The sequence below is a fragment of the Pituophis catenifer genome, unplaced genomic scaffold (genome assembly GCF_029215685.1).
Source record: "Pituophis catenifer annectens isolate HBS135680 unplaced genomic scaffold, rPitCat1.0.hap2 SCAF_1, whole genome shotgun sequence".
Classification (NCBI taxonomy): domain Eukaryota; kingdom Metazoa; phylum Chordata; class Lepidosauria; order Squamata; family Colubridae; genus Pituophis; species Pituophis catenifer.
The window spans coordinates 10,888,065-10,909,825 of NW_027256881.1; the positions used below are offsets into that span (position 1 = coordinate 10,888,065).

Consider the following 21,761-nt stretch of genomic DNA (forward strand, 5'->3'; position numbering starts at 1 on the left):
GATGATTTGGAAAAGGTGATGAAGTTTCTTTTGAATAAATGAACCCTAATCTCAACTTTAACCGAATGTAAAGGAATTTAGAGCCAAGCTTGGTTGAGGCATGAAAGCTTCTTTAGGGAGGGAGGAAGGAAGGAACCATTAAGGAAAGACTTGGAAAAGAGTTTACAGATAGACCTCAACTTACAAACAGTCACATAGGGACTGTTTGAAGTTACGACAGACACCTACCCCCTTCCCAAAGATTTTTATTTTATTTTACTTTATGCACGGCTGGCTCGGGAATTCTGGGAGTTGAAGACCACAGGTCATAACGGGGCTGTAGCTGACCCTCCCTGCACAGAAAGTCAAGAGTAAACTCCTTGTTTTCCCTGGATGAACCTCAGGAAAATAGTAAAACACGATTCCATTCCTGTTTTATATATTTATTTTCCCCGTCTGCTGAAATCTACGTTCATCTCCCGACAATCATGCTGGTAATTATTATTATTTTTAAAAGGCCATGCCAAAGTGAACTGCAGACTGACGGAAGACAATTGTCTCAGTAATAACACACCAACAGCAATAATAAAAACAATAAGAAATATGGTAAGCCAATTCTTAGGGGGAAAAAAACAGACGTTTTGTCTTCTGACTTTTTAAAAAAAAGGCTCATATCAGACTACTTGATAGATATGTCTGCACAATTTGCATCATGTTTTGATTTAGCTTTTCTTCTAAAGTGGGAAAAAAAACCCAACCATTGTAATTCACAGAACATCTTCATCATTCACAAAATAATAATAATAATAATAAAAGCTTTAAGTATGGCTGGAATCTTATAGAACAGTGAGATCCTCGGTGCTCTGTGAGCTTGGCTGTTTCCTTCCAGACATTTCAAGAAAACAGCCAAGCTCAGAGAGAATCGAGGACTCCAGATTTCAACCCTGAGCTACAAATATTTCTCTTCTATTGGTATCTTATAGGACGGTAATGGCGAACCTATGGCACACATGCCCAAAGTGGCACATGGAGCCATGTCACCCTGCACGCGTGGCATCACCTGTTCCTCATGCGGGTTTTTGGCATGCATGTGCGTGCAACAATCAGCTAGTCTTTTTGCACGCGGCAGTGCTGGAAACTGGAAGAGCTGGTCTTCCATTTTCCATCCGTGAGCATGCGCACCGGCCAGCTGATCGTCACGTGTGCATGCGCGCCATAAACCCGGAAGAGTAGCTGGCTGAAACCGGAAGTTCAGTAGCTGAAACCAGAAGTTCATTTTCGGGCACGTACATGCGCTCTGGGCAGCTCTTCTTCCGGGTTGTGGCCCAGATGCACGTGTGCTCCAGAGGTGGGTTTCAGCAGGATCTGACCAGTTCTGGAGAACCAGTAGCGGAAATTTTGAGTAGTTCAGAGAATTCTGACTGGCCCCGCCCCCATCTATTCTCTGCCTCCCAAGTCCCAACTGATTTTATTTATTATTATTGCGATTTATATGCCGCCTTTCTCCCTGGGGACTCAAGGCGGCTTACAAAATGACAAATTCCAATACAAATCACAATGAAATAAAATTAAAACCGCAACCCTATTAAAACAGTTTAAAATTATGACAGTGTACCCCCAAACGGATCAGTTGAGTTGACGGAAGAGCCACGACTTCAGCTCGCGACGGAAGGAAAGAAGGCCGGTGGCTGTCCTGAGCTCAGTGGGCAATCCATTCCAGACGGTCGGGGCTCCCACAGAGAACTCTCTCCTCCTGGGGGCCATCAGCCGACATTGTTTGGATCAGGAGGAAATGGATATTTTACAGTATCTTTCCCCTGCCACGCTCATCAAGCCATGCCCACCAAGCCATGCCACGCCCACAGAACAGGTAGTAAAAAATTTTGAAACCCACCACTGGCGTGCTCCTTTTTCAGCACTCGGTGCCGAAAAGGTTTGCCATCATTGTTATAGAACAGTGAATATTGTCCTGTCTTGTGTATGTCCTTTTTTTAAAAAACCAAGCACAAAGTTCAACTGAATGGAAGCCTTAAGGGCTATTCACTTCTACCTCCCCTCCCTCCCCATTCTAATACCAGAACTGCACACATGTAGATGGCAATATGATTAACACATTTTCTTATTTCATCCAGATTCTTCCTCCTTTCTCCCTTTTCTTTTGGCTTTGATGTTCGCAAACCCTTCCAGGCTCAGTTGGAACAAGTCATTCTGAGACTAGTAAAACTCTGGCCAAGCATCTGCTTTCTGAGTTTCGATATTTGTATGCCAGGACTTGTGTAATATTGATTGCAATCTGGCTTTTCTCCCATAGCCCCTTTACATACATGAATTATGAGCCCTTTTTTTTTTTCCAGACAGTTATATGCAGTGGCATAATTCAGGAGGAAAGGATGCTAAGATTAGAAGGGGGGATTGCTCCCTTTGGTGTCACTTGTCTTATTTTTGCACCTTCCCATCATAAAGCTGGCAACTACCAATGTCTCCATGGACTTCTCTCTTGATCTCCAACAAGATTCCTGCCCCAACTGGCCCTACAAAGGAAATATTTTAATTTTTAGCTTCATATTTGTGTGCTGATAATTTATTTATAAACCTTCTATCTATCACCCCTTGGAAAGACTTATAGGTGAATATATTTTATCTGGAACCCAGATATTTGTTAAAACTTTAAACAAACACTTAATGAAATAATATAAATTGCTAGATAACAGGCCAGTATAATCTAAAAAATAATCTAATCTACTATCCAGATTCCTAAATGTTTCTGGACAAACCCCAGGCAGGGCATCAAGACAAAAACACTCCCTTCTTCAGCTTCAGAATAGTGGTTAAGCTCCAAGACTAGAAACCAGGAGGCTCTGAGTTCTAATCTAACCTTAGGTACGAAAGCCAACTGGGTGTCTTTGGGCCAGTCCTTTTCTCTCGGTTCAACCCACATAAGGAAAGAGCAATATGTATGTTCCCTGCCTTGAGTTACTTATAAAATAATAAAAATGGGATTTTTTTAAAAAATAAAATCAAAGAAAGAAAGAAAGAAATCTGGTATTAGCAGACACGGTGTCTCTATTATTGGAGATAATGTATAGTCTGCATGTCTGGTAGCCATCAATGTCTCCATAAATTTGGCCTTGTAAATCTGTCTTAACTCCCTTGTGACACCATTCCATTTGGAGCCATAAACTAAGTAACAGGCTAGCCAAATTTTAGGGTGAAGCTCAACTACTCAGGGTGATGAAAACCAGAAACAATGGTGAAGAACTTTTCAAAGATGTCTTTAAGAAGCCAATGGCTTAAAAAGGTTAGATAATTGGTCACCCACTGTTTCAGATGTTAGTGGGTTTTGATTACAAGAAAAAGATTGGCTTCAACAGCAGAATTGTTTTAGGCTATAAGCAGGTGGGCAGCTGCCATCTTTGCGTGATTGTGGACTCTCTATTGAAGATCATTAAGCCTCCATTTTGTCAATGTGAAGGTCCAGTTAAATTGATTTGTGGCTACTCATGCCTATGCACAGGAATATTCTCAAGTAACAGTTAGCACCTGCTTGAGTTAGAATGGAATGGAATGGAATGGAATGGAATGGAATGGAATAGAATAGAATAGAATAGAATAGAATAGAATAGAATAGAATAGAATAGAATAGAATAGAATAGAATAACAGAGTTGGAAGGGATCTTGGAGGTCTTCTAATCCAACCCCCTGCTTAGGCAGGAAACCCTACACCACTTCAGACAAATGGTTATCCAACATCTTCTTAAAAACTTCCAGTGTTGGAACATTTACAACTTCTGGAGGCAAGTTGTTTCACTGATTAACTGTTCTAACTGTCAGGAAATTTCTCCTTAGTTCTAAGTTGCTTCTCTCCTTATTAGTTTCCACCCATTGCTTCTTGCTCCACCCTCAGGTGCTTTGGAGAATAGCCTGACTCCCTCTTCTTTGTGGCAGCCCCTGAGATATTGGAACATTGCTATCATGTCTCCCCTAGTCCTTCTTTTCATTAGACTAGACATACCCAGTTCCTGCAACCGTTCTTCATATGTTTTAGCCTCCAGTCCCCTAATCAGCTTCGTTGCTTTTCTCTGCACTCTTTCTCAACATATTTTTTACATCATGGCAACCAAAATTGAATGCAGTATTCCAAGTGTGGCCTTACCAAGGCATTATAAAGTAGTATTAACACTTCACGTGATCTTGATTCTATCCCTCTGTTTATGCAGCCTAGAACTGTGTTGGCTTTTTTGGCAGCTGCTGCACACTGTTGGCTCATATTTAAATGGTTATCCACTAGGACTTCAAGATCCCTCTCAGTTAGATAAGGGTCAATAGAATTCAAGGACAGTTGGATCTCTTTCACTTGTGGCTGTGTAAGGATTCTAGGCTGATCCCTCGTTTGACACTGTCCCTTGATTCTGCTACTCCTTCCCCTACATGTTCAATATCATTAAGCATGGAATGGATGGTCACCTATCATTTTAACAAAGCAAGATCTGGTGATCTTTGAGTTTTCTTCCAACTTTGCAAATCAGCGGATAAGCAAGTTTCATACTGATGGTCTCTAAGTCCTTTTGGTTTTCTTCCCTGATCAGAACTTATTATCCCACTTTCAAATCTAGTTATTTTTATCCCAGGGATCAAGTAAGTCGTTCTCCAACCCCCACCTCAAGTTCACTTTTTTCGTGAAGTATTACTGTTTCATTTGATTCTGGGCAATTTGCCCCAGGAGAGAGAGAGAGCGAGGCTGTCTGTTCCTTCACTCAAAGAGAGCAGACTGTACGGACAGCAAGCAGATGGAATGTCTTTCAAATATACCATGCCTGTCTGGGGAGTTATTCTTCTATTTTCCACTATGACGATTCAGACTGAAAAACCCAATTCTGCTCTGTGATATTATCTTGTCTCCTTCCAAGCTATGGCTTCATAGATTTTATTTCATCTCTCTTCCTGCACTTTGATGATAGTTCTACCGGTCTTCTGATCTAGTTCCAGTGACTTTTTTGGAGGTCACTTCAGGTCAAGTTGGACATCTTTGCAACAATTTGCACAAGGCAATGATCAGTAATGTCTTTTTCTACATTTGTGTATTGTTCCTGTGCTGTGGCATTTATTGGCACAGGTGTTAAAGATTTTGTAGGTGGAAATTAGAGGACAGGAAAATGATGGTCTACTTAGAAATGAGGTGCCCAACATCAATCTTTAGGAGCAGATGTAGAATGTCGCTTAAAAGCAAAGTTTCCTTCGGGTAAACAAGATGTAATGATGTAAAAAAAGGTGTTGAGACTCTAGAAGTTCAACAAAGATGATCAGTGGACTGGACATTAAACCTATAAAGAATGGTTCCTGAAATTGGGTGTGTCTAGTTTAAGAAAAAAAGGACTAGGGATGACATGGTAACACTGTTCCAATATTTAAAGGGTTGCCATAAAGAAGAGGGAGTCAACCTATTCTCCAAAGCACTTGAAGGCAGGACAAGAAGCAGTGGATGGAAACTAATCAAGGAAAGAAGCAACCTAAATGGAAGGAGAAGTTTCCTGACAGAACAATTTAATCAGTGAAGTTGTGGGTGCTCCAACACTGGAAGTTTTTAAGAAGAGATTGGACAATCATTTGTCGGAAATGTATGGTTTCCTGTCTGAGCAGAGGGTTGGACTAGAAGATCTCCAAGGTCTCTTCCAGCTGTGTTAGCTGTGGTGGTGCAGGGGTTAGAATCCAGTACTGCAGGCTACTTCTGCTGCCTGCTGCCTGCCAGCAGTTTGGCAATTTGGGTCTCACCAGCTCAAGGTTGACGTAGCCTTCCATCCTTCCGAGATCAGTAAAACGAGGACCCAGATTGTTGGGGGCAATATGCTGACTCTGTAAACCTCTTAGAGAGGGCTGTAAAGCAGGGATGGGTTCTACTTACCTTTACTACCAGTTCGCAACGGGGCTGCGCGCACAGAAGCTTCCTCATGATGTTGGGGTCAGTGGGCTTCCCGCCGGTTTTACTACCGGTTCTATAAAACCGGTCTGAACCGGGGGCAACCCACCACTGGTGTAGAGCACTGTGAAGCAGTATATAAGTCTAAGTGCTATTGCTATTCTGTTATGCTGCTAATTTACGTTCAGCTTCTGATGGCAACCTTTCAAGGTCAACCAGACAAGGAAACTAAAGTTATGAATGTTAATGCTACTTTTATTATAAAATTGCAGTAATAGAACCTTGCAAGTCTGAATGCACATCTTCCCACTCTCCATCCCTTTATCTACAAGGGAACTAGGGAAGGTCAACCTTGAAACATTTTCTCAAATTACATTTCTGCCTCGGACTTAAATTTTTTTCCTCTATCCATTGTCTTGGTTGCAGCTCTTCCTTCAATCCCTAAAAGTATTATTTCTGCCCATTAACCCTATGTGGTTTTATTAGTAACAGCACAGAGTGGTTTGCCAATCTCTTTTTCAGGCATAAAATGGTTCCCAACTTTCTATTTTTCTTTTTAATCTTATAGAAAAGGCATATGACATAAAGGACCAGAGAAAAACAGCAACTACAAAATAAGCAGCAGGTGAAGCTAAGCAGAATCGCATCAGATACCTGTTCAATTAGTACACGGGTCCTCCCCCACAAGGCTGTGTGCTCTCCCCACTTCTCTTCTCTCTGTATACCAATGACTGCATCTCTAATGATCCATCTGTTAAACTACTGAAGTTCGCAGATGACATAACAGTGATCGGTCTCATTCAAGACAATTATGGATACGCATATAGATGGGAGGTTGAACAACTAGCCTCATGGTGCGACTGGAACAATCTGGAACTGAACAGACTCAAAACTGTAGAAATGGTGGTAGACTTTAGGAGAAACCCTTCCATACTTCCACCTCTCACAATACTAGATAACACAGTATCAACAGTAGAGACCTTCAAATTTCTAGGTTCTACCATATCTCAAGATCTAAAATGGACAGCTAACATCAAAAACGTCATCAAAAAAGCACAAACAAAGAATGTTCTTTCTGCGCCAACTCAGAAAGTTCAAACTGCCCAAGGAGCTGCTGATCCAGTTCTACAGAGGAATTATTGAGTCTGTCATCTGTACCTCTATAACTGTCTGGTTTGGCTCTGTAACCCAACAAGACAGACATAGGCTTCAGAGGATAATTAGAACTGCAGAAAAAATAATTGCTACCAGCCTGCCTTCCATTGAGGACCTGTATACCTCACAAGTCAAAAAGAGGGCTGTGAAAATATTTACAGACCCCTCGCATCCTGGACATAAATTGTTTCAACTCCTACCCTCAAAACGACTCTATAGAGCTCTGTACACCAGAACAACTAGATACAAGAACAGTTTTTCCCCGAATGCCATCACTCTGCTAAACAAATAATTCCCTCAACACTGTCAAACTATTTACTAAGTCTGCACTACTATTAATCTTCTCATCGTTCCCACCACCCATCTCCTCCCACTTATGACTGCATGACTAATTTTGTTGCTTGTATCCTTACGATTTATATTGATATTGTTTGGGGTTTCTTAGGATGGTGGATATTTTTCGGTTTGTGGAGAAAAAAAAAATATCCACCATCCTAAGAAACTCCAAAGACAAAATTGATTTAGAAAATCAAGGAGTATATGAAATCCCATGCACCGCCTGCCCCACCACATACATCGGACAAACCAACAGAAGAATAAGTGCACGGATTGAAGAACACAAGAACTCAGTCAAAAAAGAGGATCCAACTTCTTCCCTGGTCCAACACCTTAAAGCCACAGGACATGAAATTGACTTTAAAAAGACCAGAACTATCGCCAAAACTGAACACTTTAACAACAGAATAATCAGAGAAGCCATCGAGATAGAAAAACACCCACACAGCATGAATAAAGGAGATGATACCTCCCGCCTACCAGCCATTTGGAAACCCACCCTTATTGACAAACGAGTTCCTAACACAAAGAATGACACCAGACCCACACTCACGAAAACCACACAGGATGTCACCACCACACATCCACGCAAAAAGCAAACCCACACCGATGATGAGGCATGACCACAAACCAGAAGCCAGACCACAGCTGCATTATTAGCCACTTTAAACCTCTCCAATCCATACATGAAGCAAACTGACACCCACCATGAAGATGTGGCACAACCACGAACGTGAAGCTAAACAACAGCAACGCAGCTCACCAGCTCAAATCCCCCTGCAACTCAGACTAACCCGAGCACAACCAAGCCCCCACCCAAACAGAACACACCCCATCCAATCAGAGCACAGCCAAGCCCCCAACCTATCAGAACACACCTCCACCCAATCAGAACACAGCCAAGCTCCCACCCAATCAGTTCACACCCCCACTGGCAGTTAAAAGGAAGAAACAGCTGTGATCACACATTGCTCCCAGAAGCACGAAGCCGAAAACACCAGCCTGAAGATGACAAATGAGACTTCATCGAAACGTCGCCAAGACACTTCCAATTTCACGTGGGAGAAAACCCGAATAACCAAAGACCTACATACAAACACCCACAAAAACCTCAGAAAACACACACACACATATATATAGTATATGTATATTAATAAATGAATAAGAATTCAACAGGAATGAGAAAGAGTGGTGTGGTATGGTGGCCTAGAGATGGAGCTCTTGCCTAACAATCAAAAGGCTGTGAGTTCTATCCTAGGTAGTGGCACATACTTCTCTCTCTGGGCACAAAGAGAAAATATCTGCTGTGAGCTCCATGTAGGTGTCAGGAAGGGCATCCTGCCAGTAAATGCTCAGCTCCATTCAGTCACCCCAGTGCCACCTCGATGCAAGGGATAACAGGGTTGTTAAGCGAAAACAAAAAGGCAAGATATAGACAATCTTTTTGGACTGCTGTGTATCTTGAGAATTTTGAGAGAAATCCACAAACACTATGACACATCACCTGCAATGGTGATTTGTAAGGAGGCATGGAACATCATTTCTTAAAATACAACATGGTGATGGTTGGTTTTCTGTCTTTATTTCTAGCCTTCCATGATGCTTCTTTGATTCCCTGTTTGTTTGGTCTGCTTTCTGGGGAAAAGTGGGAATACTTTCCCATCATAGGCCTCAGTTGCCCACCATCTTCTATTTTTTAAATATATCTATGGGAGTATGTAGGGTCTCTAGAGGCATTCTTGTAATTAATTTCTTTTTCTTTTTATGTTGGAGAAAAATCAGACAAAAAATGGGAGAATATTGTAGAGTTAAAAGTGATCCAATTAGCTTCTAAGCTAAGATTTGGGTTTAAAAAAAAATTAAGTAGGCTTAAAGACAAGGAGGAAGAGGTAGTTTTGATGATTAGTGGGGACATAAAGTCTATACTGAGCGGTGGCAGTTCAGCAGTTTGAATCCCTAGTGTCGCGTAATGGGGTGAGCTCCCGTTAGTTGTCCCAGCTTCTGCCAACCTAGCAGTTTGAAAGCACGTAAAAAATGCCAGTAGAAAAATAGGGACCACTTTTGGTGGGAAGGTAACAGTATTCCGTGCACCTTTGGCATTTAGTCATGCCGGCCACATGACCACGGAGACATCTTCAGACAGCGCTGGCTCTTCGGCTTTGAAACAAAGATGAGCACCACCTAGAGTCGGGAACGACTAGTACATATGTGCAAAGGGAACCTTTACCTTTACCTAAAGTCTACTTAGAACCAACACCATGTTGCTCACCCCTTTTATAAGAAAAGCCATCCAATAAATGCAATAAGAACAATTAAGAAAAGAAAAACTGGTGTCTCTTCTAGATATTTTCGTTTGTTTGTTTCCAGTCAACAGTTCAAAATTCTGCTCACTCAGAGTTTGGTTCAGAAGGAGAAGCTTTTAATATGATAAATTGGCCAAGTTCTAATACTAACATCAGGTTAAGATGTTGATTTATGTGATATTATATTCCACTCTGAAAAAGAAAACACTGTGAATACCTTAACAACTTGCAATTCAGAACCAACCTGATAGGTAAGGAAGGATCTCCTGCGTCCCACCAATCCTTTGGCGGACTAATATACATGCACCACAGCTCCCAGCTGTATCCGTGGGCTGAATTTTCATAGCGCTGCACCTCAAAGGTGTCCTGCTTGATATTGTCAATTGATGGGAGGATGACCCTTTTCCGGTTCTCCTGGATTCTTGAAAGAACTGGCTCTGCCCTGGAAGAGAAAACCAAACCATTAGTTTGGAAAGATGCTAGGCAATTACATTCCAAGAAGCACACCATTGATTAGATTGGTTTTCATCATTGTGGTATGTACAATCTTTTTTATCAGGAATCAAAATTCTACTCCACCTACCTACCTAATACCATACATTCTATACTATTATGGTTGGTCGCACAGTTAGCCAGATGTTGAGACTGAATTTGGTATTTTTAATCCACCTATCAAGTTCCCAAGGATTTGAGATAGGTAGCTGATGTTGTTAACGGTACATCACAGATGTAAGCTGTTCCAAGTAAAGCTGCCTTCTGCAATTGACTGATGATGTTTTTGTCAATGCCAATAGCGTTCAAGTGGTGCTCCAGTTGTTTTGGAATTGCACCCAAGAAGCCTATTACTATTGCTATTATTTTTGCTTTCTTTTCTATCATCATCATCATCATCATCATCATCATCAAAATCATCATCATCATCAACAACAACAACAACAATAATTTATATCCTAACTTTTCATTGGAGTCCTAATGCAACTTTCAAATATCTTCATTCATTGTATGCTCACAGCAACAATGCAGAGCATTGGATTGAGGGAGAGGGACTCATCCAAAGATACCCGTGTTGAGGGTAGACCTGAACCTGGCTCTTCTCTATCTTATTCCAGCACCTTAACCATTAGACCTCATTGTCCCTCTATTCTATTCCATTCCTGAGTGGAAGAAACTAGGGACTGAAATCAGGATCCAGCTTCTACTATAACATTTAACTATTGGTTATTTCAATATGGAAGGGACGCAGTGGCTTAGTGGGTAAGACGCTGAGCTTGTCGATTGAAAGGTTGGCAGTTCAGCGGTTCGAACCCTGAGTGCCGTGTAACAGGGTGAGCTCCCGTTACTTGTCCCAGCTTCTGCCAACCTAGCAGTCCGAAAGCACGTAAAAAATGCAAGTAGAAAAATAGGGACCACCTTTGGTGGGAAGGTAACAGCGTTCCGTGCGCCTCTGGCATTGAGTCATGCTGATCACAGAGACGTCTTCGGACAGCGCTGTCTTTGAAACGGAGATGAGCACCGCCCCCTAGAGTCGGGAACGACTAGCACATATGTGCAGGGAGAACCTTTACCTATTTCAATATATTTCCCAAAGATAGAAAGCAAGAATCTTTAATGGGGATGCTGAGAGCTTTGTGCATGGAAATCACTGGCCTTTATAATAATAAAATGGAGTTAAAGCCCAATAAAATAAACCACTCAAGAAAACAGTATATGGATATTTATTCAGTCTTGGCTTATGTTAAGTCAATAAATCCTTTAACAATTGCACCGGCTTAGACAGCATCAAGGAACTTTGCCTTAAACATCTTGTGAAAAGAGCACGCGACGGTAAGGCAGCTATCTCAAGGTTATTCAAGTACATCTTTCCTTATCCCCATTCAAAATGCAGGAAAGATTTCACACAGGCTGACAACAAAGATTGTGGAAGGGAGGGAGATCAATTGAATCCATCAACGGGGACTTTAGGCTGCAATCCGAGGTAGATGCCTGAAGGTAAGTTTCCATTTAAACTCTGTAGGGCTTGCCTTTCAGTAGACCTGGTAAGAAATTAACTGTACATTTGCCAATCTGTATTCCCACTTCTGACGCAGGTTGACTAAAACATCACCTGAATGAGAAATTAGCACTGCGAGTGACACAGTTCCAATGTCATGCAAGCTTTCCAAATTTGGAGGCTTCTCCTGAGATTTAAATGCAAACACTAATCACGGTCCCTTTATATTCCCATCAGAATCAAGTATAATACGAGATTAGGAGTTTCTCTTTGAATCTCTAACATGCCAGCTTCCAAATGTGGCAATACAATGCTTCATTTGCTTGTCTTAGAAGGGGGAAGAAACATTTCCCTCAAAAAAGAAAGAAATTTGCAGCATTGTTATAGCAATAGGATAGCAATAGCATAGCAATTTAGGGTTATATACCACCCCATAGTGCTTTACAGCACTCTCTGAGTGATTTAAAATGTAGAAGCATTATTTGCATAGTGCATATTGCAATTTACTGCATATTGCATTTTACTGAGCTCGGAAGGATGGAAGGCAGAGTCAACCTTGATCTGGTTAGGATCGAACTCCAGGCTGTGGGCAGAGTTTGCCCGCAATACTGCACTTTAACCACTGCGCCAGCAAGATTATGTGAGTAACACACTTATCTCTATCCATTGTGCTCAATCTCTGTCCATTGAGCCATGCTGGTGGAGTGGTTAGAGTGCAGTACTGCAGGCTACTTCTGCTGACTGCCAGCTTCCTGCAATTTGGCAGTTCAAATCTCACCTGGCTCAAGGTTGACTCCGCCTTCCATCCTTCCGAGGTGGGTAAAATGAGGACCCAAATTGTTGGGGGCAATATGCTGACTCTGTAAACTGCTTAGAGAGGGCTATAAAGCACTGTAAAGCGGTATATAAATCTAAGTGCTATTGCTATTGTGCTTCTCTATCACCTCCCACAATCCCACCTTCTTTGGTCAAAAGTCTGCCTGTGCCTAAATTCAATGTGTCTCCATCTTTTTATTATTTATTTATTTATTTATTTATTTATTTATTTATTTATTTATTTATTTATTTATTTTCCAAATTTTTATACCACCCATCACACTTGCGTGCCTCTGGGCAATTTGCAGATAAAACAGTAAAATGAGATAAATGCTATTGTTAAAAAAACATGTTAAAAGCTTGATTAAAACAAAGTTAAAAGGGAAAATTGTAAAGTTAAAAGCCAGAAGGAGCCTGTTCGGCCCTCCAACCAACCCCAGGGGTGCAAAGCATTCTGGGATTCTGAGGCCAGTCAGCAGAGCCAGGACTTAATGCTCTTCCAGAAGCCCAGGATGGTGAGAGCCTTTTGCCTCTGGGGACAAGCAGAAAGCAAGTCACTGTGCATCAGAAAGAAATCTTTCTTCCTAGACCCCACCAATCAAAGTTCTTTAACCAATGGGCTCTGTAATGTGCCCTCCCTGCCTGTTGAGGTACGATGGGTAGATGAAATTGCCTTAGCCATAGAAGCTGGCTGGTGACTTTGGGCCAATCACCAGGAGACTATGAATTCTAGTCCTGCCTTCAGCATGAAAGCTAGATGGTGACTTTGGGCCAATTCCCAGGAGACTGTAAGTTCTAGTTCCACCTTCAGCATGAAAGCTGGCTGGTGATTTTGGGCCAGTCACCAGAAGACTGTGAGTTCTAACCCCTCCTTAGGCATGAAAGCTGGCTGGTAACTTTGGGCCAATCACCAGGAGACTGTGAGTTCTAGTCCTGCCTACGGCATGAAAGCTGACTGGTAACTTTGGGCCAATCATCAGGAGACTGTGAGTTCTAATCAGTGGTGAAATCCAATTTTTTTTACTACCGGTTCTGTGGGCGTGGCTTGGTGGGTGTGGTGTGGCTTGGTGGGCATGGCAGGGGAAGGATACTGCAAAATCTCAATTGCCACCCCACTCCAGGGGAAGGATACTGCAAAATCCCCATTTCCTGCCCACTCCTAGGGGAAGGATATTGCAAAATCTCCATTCCCACCCCACTCTGGGGCCAGCCAGAGGTGGTATTTGCCGGTTCTCCGAACTACTCAAAATTTCCGCTACCGATTCTCCAGAACCTGTCAGAACCTGCTGGATTTCACCCCTGGTTCTAATCCCTCTTTAGGCATGAAAGCCGGCTGGGTGACTTTGGGCCGGTCACTCTCTCTCAGCCCAACCCACCTCAAATGGTTCTTGCTGTGCAGAATATAGGAGGAGGAGGAAGGTGTGTTGGGTATGTTCCCAGCCTTGAGTTATTTGAAAAAATAACAAAGATGGGATTCATATAAAATAAAATAATAATAATTTTTTAAAAAATGGGATGAGAGGGTTCCTTAGATAACCTGGTCCCATGCCATAAAGGACTTTAAAAGCGTGACCAATACCTTAAATTGCACCCATAAGCAAATTGGCACTCAATGTTCCAAAGGTGTTACATATACAAGGCACCCTGTTATTAAGCTGCTTAAGACCAGCTGCCTGCAATTACTGCAGGGTTCGAATCTCGCTAAGGCTCAAGGTTGACTCAGCCTTCCATCCTTTCTAAGGTAGGTGAAATGAGGACCCAGTTTGTGGGGGCAATAAGCTGACTTTGTATAAATATACAAAAGGATGAAGGCTATTGCTGAGCACATTGTAAGCCGCCCTGAGTCTTCGGAGAAGGGCGGCATATAAATCAAATTTAAATAAATAAATAAATAAATAAATATGCAACCCTAGGGGCACCCAAACTGCTTATGCCACCTCATTCTGCACCAGCTGCAGCTTCTGAATATTGTTGTGACCCAGGCCCAAGTAGTTAGTATTAAATGCAAACAGTTTGAAAACAAACAGACTTTATTAGAACAGCTGAGAATTAACTCATTCTCAGCATAGTCCAAACTAAATTAAAACCAATTCTTCAAAACACCATTCCTCAGTTTATCACCGACCTTGGTATAATTAGGCAAACTGCCAAAGGCTTTTCTTGGCAAAAGTTCAGAAGCAGAAGACACCGACAAGAAATGAATACAGTGAAACAAGAAAAATTCTCTCAACATTGTTTTCCGGCAAAGAGGCCAAGAACTGTTGCTGGTCTTTTAAGCCTTATGGGAGGGGCCAATCATCTCTTGGCCCTACTCCCGAGTCGTCCTCTCTGCTTTAGCTGCTCCTGCCATCTGGCAGCTCTTCTCAAACGTGCACTAGGAAAGGCTCCTCCTGTTCCTCTGCCTCTCTACTGTCAGCTCCAAAGTCCGCATATCACTCCCCGATGGCCCTGGCCCCATCTCTGCCTCTGACGCAGAGCCCTCATCTGGGCCTTCCCCAGTCTCCAGGACTGGCCCATTTTCTTCCTCAGCCTCATCACTGTCTGACTCTGCTGCCAGCTCCGCAGGCTGCTGGCGGACTGCAACAAATATTCTTTCAAGGCTAACCCTATGTAGAGTGCATTTCAGTACAGGTGGTCCTCAACGTATGACCACAACTGAGCCCAAAATTTCTTTTGTTAAACAAGACAGCTGTTAGATGAGTTTTGCCCCATTTTACAATTTTTCTTGCTGAAGTTGTTAAGCAAACCGCTATGGCTGTTAAGTTAGTAATGCAGTTGTTAAGTGAATCCGGCTTCCTGGCTGATTTTGATGGTCAGAAAGTTGCAAAAGATGATCACATGACCCCAGGACACTGCAACCGTCATAAATATGAGTCAGTTATCAAGTATTTGAATTTTGATCACTTAACTATGGGGATGCTGAGTGGTGCGGTGGCCTAGAGGTAGAGCTTTCACCTTACAATCAGGAGGCTGTGAGTTCAATCCTAGGTAGAGGCAGATATTTCTCTCTGGGCACGATGAGAATATATTTGCTGAATACAACTCTGCATTGGCGACAGGAAGGTCATCCAACCAGTAAACACTCAGCTCCATTCAGTTGCCCAGGCTCCACCCTGCAAGGGATTATGGGGTCATTAAAAGATGATGATGAACTATGGGGATGCTGCAAAGGTTGTAAGTATGAAAAACGATCATAAATTACATTTTTCAATGATGTTGTAACTTTGAATGGTCACTAAATGAAGGATTGTAAATTGAGGATATGGGGGCTGCCCAGAATGTGAGATGTTGGATTGTTTATATCTTTGGTTACTCTGACATGAATTCAGTTTGACACAGTTTGGAGCTGATTGAAGTGGGGAGAGCTGAGGAGGATGGAGTCTTCAGCCAAAACAACATAGCTACCATGTTTCGCCAAAAATAAGACCCTGTCTTATATTTTTTTGAACCCCAAAATAAGCGCTTGGCCTTATTTTCGGGGAGGTCTTATTATTTTGGGGCACGTGGAGCAAGATGGGGCTCCTCTTGCAGTCTTACCTGATTTCCAGCTCTGCATTTAAATATTTCCAGGGAGGGCTTATTTTCGGGGGGGGGCTTATATTAGTACATGCACTCAAAAGCCTAATTGGGCTTATTATCAGGGGATGTCTTATTTTCAGGGAAACAGGATAGTCAATGAGTCAAGTACATTGCAACGTCTGGCTGGCCAGAGGAGAAGTCACCAAGCAACCATCTCTCATCTTGGTTGGACAATGTGACAGATTGTTTTGGAAAATTGAGAAACTCCTACTTATACTGGGGTGGAAAGTGCGGGAACTTTCAGTACTGGCTTTCCACCAGCTCATGCCAAGATGATGTATCTAAATATTTGTTCTTTGAGGAAACGAAATGCCTCAGAGTTCGATTTGTGGTGGGTGCATTACTTGGAACTGGCATGAGTTTGACTGAAAGAAGAGTTAATGCTATGAATTCATCCACATAATGTGATCCTGGTACCAACCTGCTTTCTTAAACAACAGGCTCTCAGCCTAGTCAAAAGCAGAGATAACTGCTTAATACCTCCTCTGGTGAAGGTCTTTTTAAGATAACCTTTTAGTAAACAGCAGCCTTTTCTGCTGCTTATATAACACCCAGCTTTGAAGAATGAGCAACCCGAGAGGGATAAGAGCATTTAAGCTCGACCTATAGATGCCAGGGTTGAAAAGATGCCTTTGAAACGTATCTTTGGGGTTCATTGTTCAAAAGGTAACACCCATGAACCCATTTGAAATCCATTCTCTCCCCCCCCCCATCTGTTTTGCAGATATTCTACAATTTTCCTCCTGGGAGCAATAGCTTCTTCTTTCTGTGGCACAGGATGAATTGTGTATGAGGCTCTCCTGTCACATCTATATCAAGCGGAAAGCGGAAGAGAAATGATCTTTATTTCTAAAAAAATAAAATCGAGTTTACCAGGGGAGGAGGAAGAAATGGAAAAACCCATTAATTTTTAGCCCTTTCACAGAATAGAATTTAACTCTACCGATACTCTTCAATAGATATCTCTGGCATAAAAGTAGCTTTTAAGAAGAGGGAGTTTAAAGTGGTTTTGTTAAAAATAATTATGGTTAATTGGTTTCCTCCTGCGTGTAGGGTTGGCAAAAATAAAATTCAAGGCCCCACTCAGCCAACTTTTGGGGTAACCTAGACCCAATCCATCTATTCCAGGCCAGGCTGCTTCACAAGGAAAAGTAAGAAGGAGAAATATTGAATTCTTGGAAGAGTGGAAGGATGGAAGCGTAACAGATAAATAAATGGCAAAATGAAGTCTAATTGTACTTTAAAGCATCAAGAGTGCTCTGTAAGATCCACATCAGTCTTGCTACCTCGCCACAGAATGTCTTTCAAATGACGTTAATAAAAATGAAAAGCATTTATTACGGTCTCAGGAGAAAGGAAGAGATGCCTGCATGACTGTATGTGTTGTTGTTAGTTGCAAAGTCATGTCCAACACATCGTGACCCCATAGACAACGTTCCTCCAGGCCTTCCTGTCCTCTACCATCCTATGGAGTCCATTTAAGCTCATGCCGACTGCTTTGGTGAATCCATCCAGCCACCTCATTCTCTGTTGTCCCATTCTTCTTTTGCCCTCAATCTTTCCCAGCATTAGGCTCTTCTCCAGTGAGTCCTTCCTTCTCGTTAAGTGGCCAAAGTATTTGAGTTTCATCTTCAGGATCTGGCCTTCTAATGAGCTGTCAGGGTTGATTTCCTCTAGGACTGACCGGTTTGATCGTCTTGCAGTCCAAGGGACTCGCGGGAGTCTTCTCCAGCACCATCGTTCAAAGGCCTTAATTCTTTGGCGCTCAGCCTTCCTTATGGTCCAACTTTCACAGCCATACATTGCAACTGGGAAAACCATAGCCTTGACTATACGCACTTTTGTTGGTAGGGTGATGTCTCTGCTTTTTAGTAACCTATCTATATTTGCCTTAGCTTTCCTATGGCAAGTGTCTTTTAATTTCTTGCAGTCCCTGTATGTAACATGAGTGTATGTAAGCCAATGCAAATTATTTTGTAGGGGAAGGAGTAGCAGACCATAGGGTAGGAGTTAAAAGAGTGATCAGCCTAGAATCCTTATATAGCTACAAGCAAACTAAGTGCACCACCCCATACTTTTGACCCTTATTTAACCCCAAGCAGGTGTTAACTGTGAGTAATAATGATTAATGACAGGCATGAAAGATCAGGTCTACACCTGAAGGTCCAATTAAACTGATTTATTACTAATCATGCCTATGGACAAGAATCTTCTCAACTAATAGCACCTGCTTGGAGTTAAACAAGGGTGAATGGAAATCAAAGGGAATTGGACTTAGTTCACTTGTGGCTATGTAGGGATTCTAGGTTAATCCCTCTTTTGACTCTGCCCCCAGGTTTTGCCTCTCCTTCTACTACACTACACTCCTTCCTTCAATGGTTGGTATTTTGGCAGGTTGGTAAACCACCTAATTAGAATATTGGCAAGAAAGTCTTTAGGTCAGTGATGGTTAACCTTTTCCGGACCAAGTGCCCAAAGTGTGTGTGCACCCCCAAAATGCAATGCGTGCATTACCCCTGTGCATGTGCCCCATCCACCACACGCCCCTGTGCATGCGCATGCGCTCCACCCCATGCATTCACACACAACCCCCATGCCCCCCTGTGCATGAGTGTGCAGCCTCTGCATGCACCGAGCCCCCCGCATGCGCCCCACCACATGCCCCCATGCATGTGCCCTCCTGTGCATGTGCCCCACCCCCCATGCATGCGTGGCAGAGACCTGAAGACCAGCTGGCTGGCGGGAGGCATGTAGACATGCGCGGCAGAGCTGAGCTGGGGAGACGGCTCGCATACCCACAGAGAGGGTGCTGCGTGGCACCTCTGGCACGCGTGCCATAGGTTCACCATCACGGCTTTAGGTGATGTGAGAAGAAAAAACTCCATGCGACCTTGCCATCCATGCCACTCACTATAAACCTGGCCATCTCTGACCCATCAGTGAACCCCAGACAATAAAACAAAAGGTTGCTTAAGACTTTCCACTGTTTCTGACACCTAGGCTGAAACTAAGCATGCCTTTAGCTAGAAAATTGGAAAACACCAGCAACTTAATTAAAATCCCCTCAAGGGTTGAAAATCTTTTACACACACAATAGGCCTCCCTCAACTTCAAATCTATCACCTAAGGTCAACACCTGGGCTCACAGAAGGAAAAAGATTGCAAAACCCTACAGGGTGAGAATTTCCTCTCTACTGGACCCAGCATATTTCGGGATGGGTGGGAACGGACTACATTCACGCATTTCTACAACAAAAGATAGAACTTTTCAGGACTAAAATACACACGTGGTTGGAAAAAATGATAGAGAGACATATTGACTTTAAACCAGAGATATTTTTATTAGGGATTTACCAGAGACATATAATAAGAGAATGGGCTTTGACTTACCTGAAAGCCCTTTCTGATTGTGGTGGGTCCGGTGGTCATCTCTATGGGGCATGCTCCTCCGATGATGACGGATCGGGTCTGCAAGCTAAGAAGCTCCTCCCCTTCCTCTTGCTTCCCAGCTTTCCGATGAGAGACGATTTGTGGCAGACCCACACGGTGAGCTGCAAGGAAGGAAACAGGACCACACCGAATCAGCCCTGGGCCTCTGCAGGGTGGGGCTGACCACCGGACCCACCACAATCAGAAAGGGCTTTCAGGTAAGTCAAAGCCCATTCTCATTGATCGTGGGTCCGGTGGTCATCTCTATGGGACATACCAAAGCAGGAACCTATAGGGAGGGAGCCACCCTGGCCGATGAGGTGGTCCGCTGGAGGACCTGTTGGAGAACCCTACGTCCAAAGGCTGCATCCGCGGATGCAAACTGGTCGAGGCGATAGTGACGTATGAAGGGAGTAGGGGACGACCAGGCCGCAGCACGGCAGATCTCCTCCAAAGAGGCTTGGGTAGCCCAGGCAGCCGAAGTGGCCGCACTGCGAGTGGAATGGGCTGTGATCCTAGGTGGAACTGGCAAGGCCTGGGACCCGTAAGCTGTGGCTATGGTGGCCCTGATCCAACGTCCTACCGTGATGGAGGAGACCTTTTGACCCATAGAGGATGGCTGGAAGGAGACCAGGAGGGATTCCGACCGTCTGAAGTCGGAGGTCCGACGGATGTAAATCCACAGTGCTCTACGTACGTCCAAAGTATGTCAGGCCCATTCTAAGGGCCGGTTGGGACGTGGACAAAAGTTCGGAAGGACTAGCTCCTGTGAACGGTGGAACGGGGAATTAAGTTTAGGGAGGAATGAGGGGTCTAACCTAAGGACCACCCTATCCGTATGGAAAATACACAGGTCAGCCCTAATGGAAAGTGCTGCCAACTCCAAAATTCGCCTGGCCGATGTTATGGCCAGCAAAAAGGAGACCTTGTAGGAAAGGAAGCGGAGTCCTACCGTCCTAAGGGGTTCAAAGGGAGCCCTGGTAAGGGCGTCCAGCACTAGGGGCAAATCCCAGGAAGGGTATCTATGAATTGGCCCCGGGCGAAGGTTTGAAGCCCCTCTGAGAAAGAGATGGATAAGGGACCGACTCGAGAGGGAACCCTTGGAACCGCAACACAGAATGGTGGACAGGGCAGAGACCTGTCTGCGGAGAGTGTTCGGGGCCAGTCCCGCTTCGAACCCGTCCTGAAGGAAGACCAGTACCTGCACAGTGGTGGCCGCCGTAGGGACTATGGATTGACGGTTGCACCATGAGACAAAGGAACGCCAGGTGGAGTCGTAAATTCGGGTCGTTGATGGGCGGCGGGCTGCTTGGATGGTGCTGACAACCCTAGATGGAACCTTGGCCGCTCTCAGCAAGCTCCGCTCAACCGCCATGTGGTTAGCTGAAGCTACACTGGGTCCGGATGAAGCAGAGGTCCTTGCCGAAGAACCACCCTGTCTCGAGGAAGATGCCAGGGATGACGAATGGACAGGGCTTGGAGATCCGCAAACCAAGGCCGACGAGGCCAGAACGGGGCGATCAGCAGCAACTCTGCCCGGAGCAGCAGCATCCTTCTGACGACTTTGGGAATGAGAGGCAGAGGCGGGAAGGCGTAGAGGAGGCCGGACGGCCAATCGCTGTGGAGAGCGTCCACGGCCTCTGCCCCCTGTTCCGGGTAACGAGAGAAGAACCTCTCTGTCTGACGATTGGCTCGAGTGGCAAACAGATCCACCACAGGAGAGCCCAGGCGAGCGGTGATCAGTCGAAACAGCTCCGGATCCAGAGTCCACTCCCCTTGGTCCACTGACTTCCGGCTGAGCCAGTCTGCTTGGGAATTCGACACTCCCGATATATGAGATGCTCGAAGGGACCTCAGGTGAGTCTCCGCCCAGGCTCCCAGACTCTCGGCCTCCTCCATGAGGTGGCGAGACCGGGTCCCCCCTAGGTGGTTTACATGCGCCTTGGCAGCTATGTTGTCGGTCCAAACCAATATGTGTTTGTCCGTCACTTTGTCCTGAAATACCCGGAGGGCTAGGTGGATGGCCCGGAGTTCTAACCAGTTGATGTTGTGGGACAAGTCGGACTGAGACCAACTGCCCTGGGCTATGTAAGATGACAGGTGAGCCCCCCAGTCCTGAAGACTGGCATCCGTTGTCAGAATCAGGAATTGGGAGACCCCGAACTCCCTTCCCTTGAGGACTGCTGCAGAGGACCACCATTGGAGGGACAGGAGCACCTTGTGGGGAAGAAGGACCTTGCGGCTGGATGTCCCCAACTGT

The 21,761-nt window shown here is 44.2% G+C and overlaps 1 protein-coding gene across 1 annotated transcript in view; it reads right to left on the bottom strand.

Moving 5' to 3' along the window:
• The window catches only part of GALNT17 (polypeptide N-acetylgalactosaminyltransferase 17), a 351,458-nt gene that overhangs the window by 129,063 nt on the left and 200,634 nt on the right, over positions 1-21,761 (bottom strand). Inside the window, exon 5 of the mRNA XM_070945586.1 lies at positions 9,932-10,129. Coding sequence (XP_070801687.1) covers positions 9,932-10,129 — 198 coding nt within the window. The remainder of the gene's footprint in view (positions 1-9,931; positions 10,130-21,761) is intronic.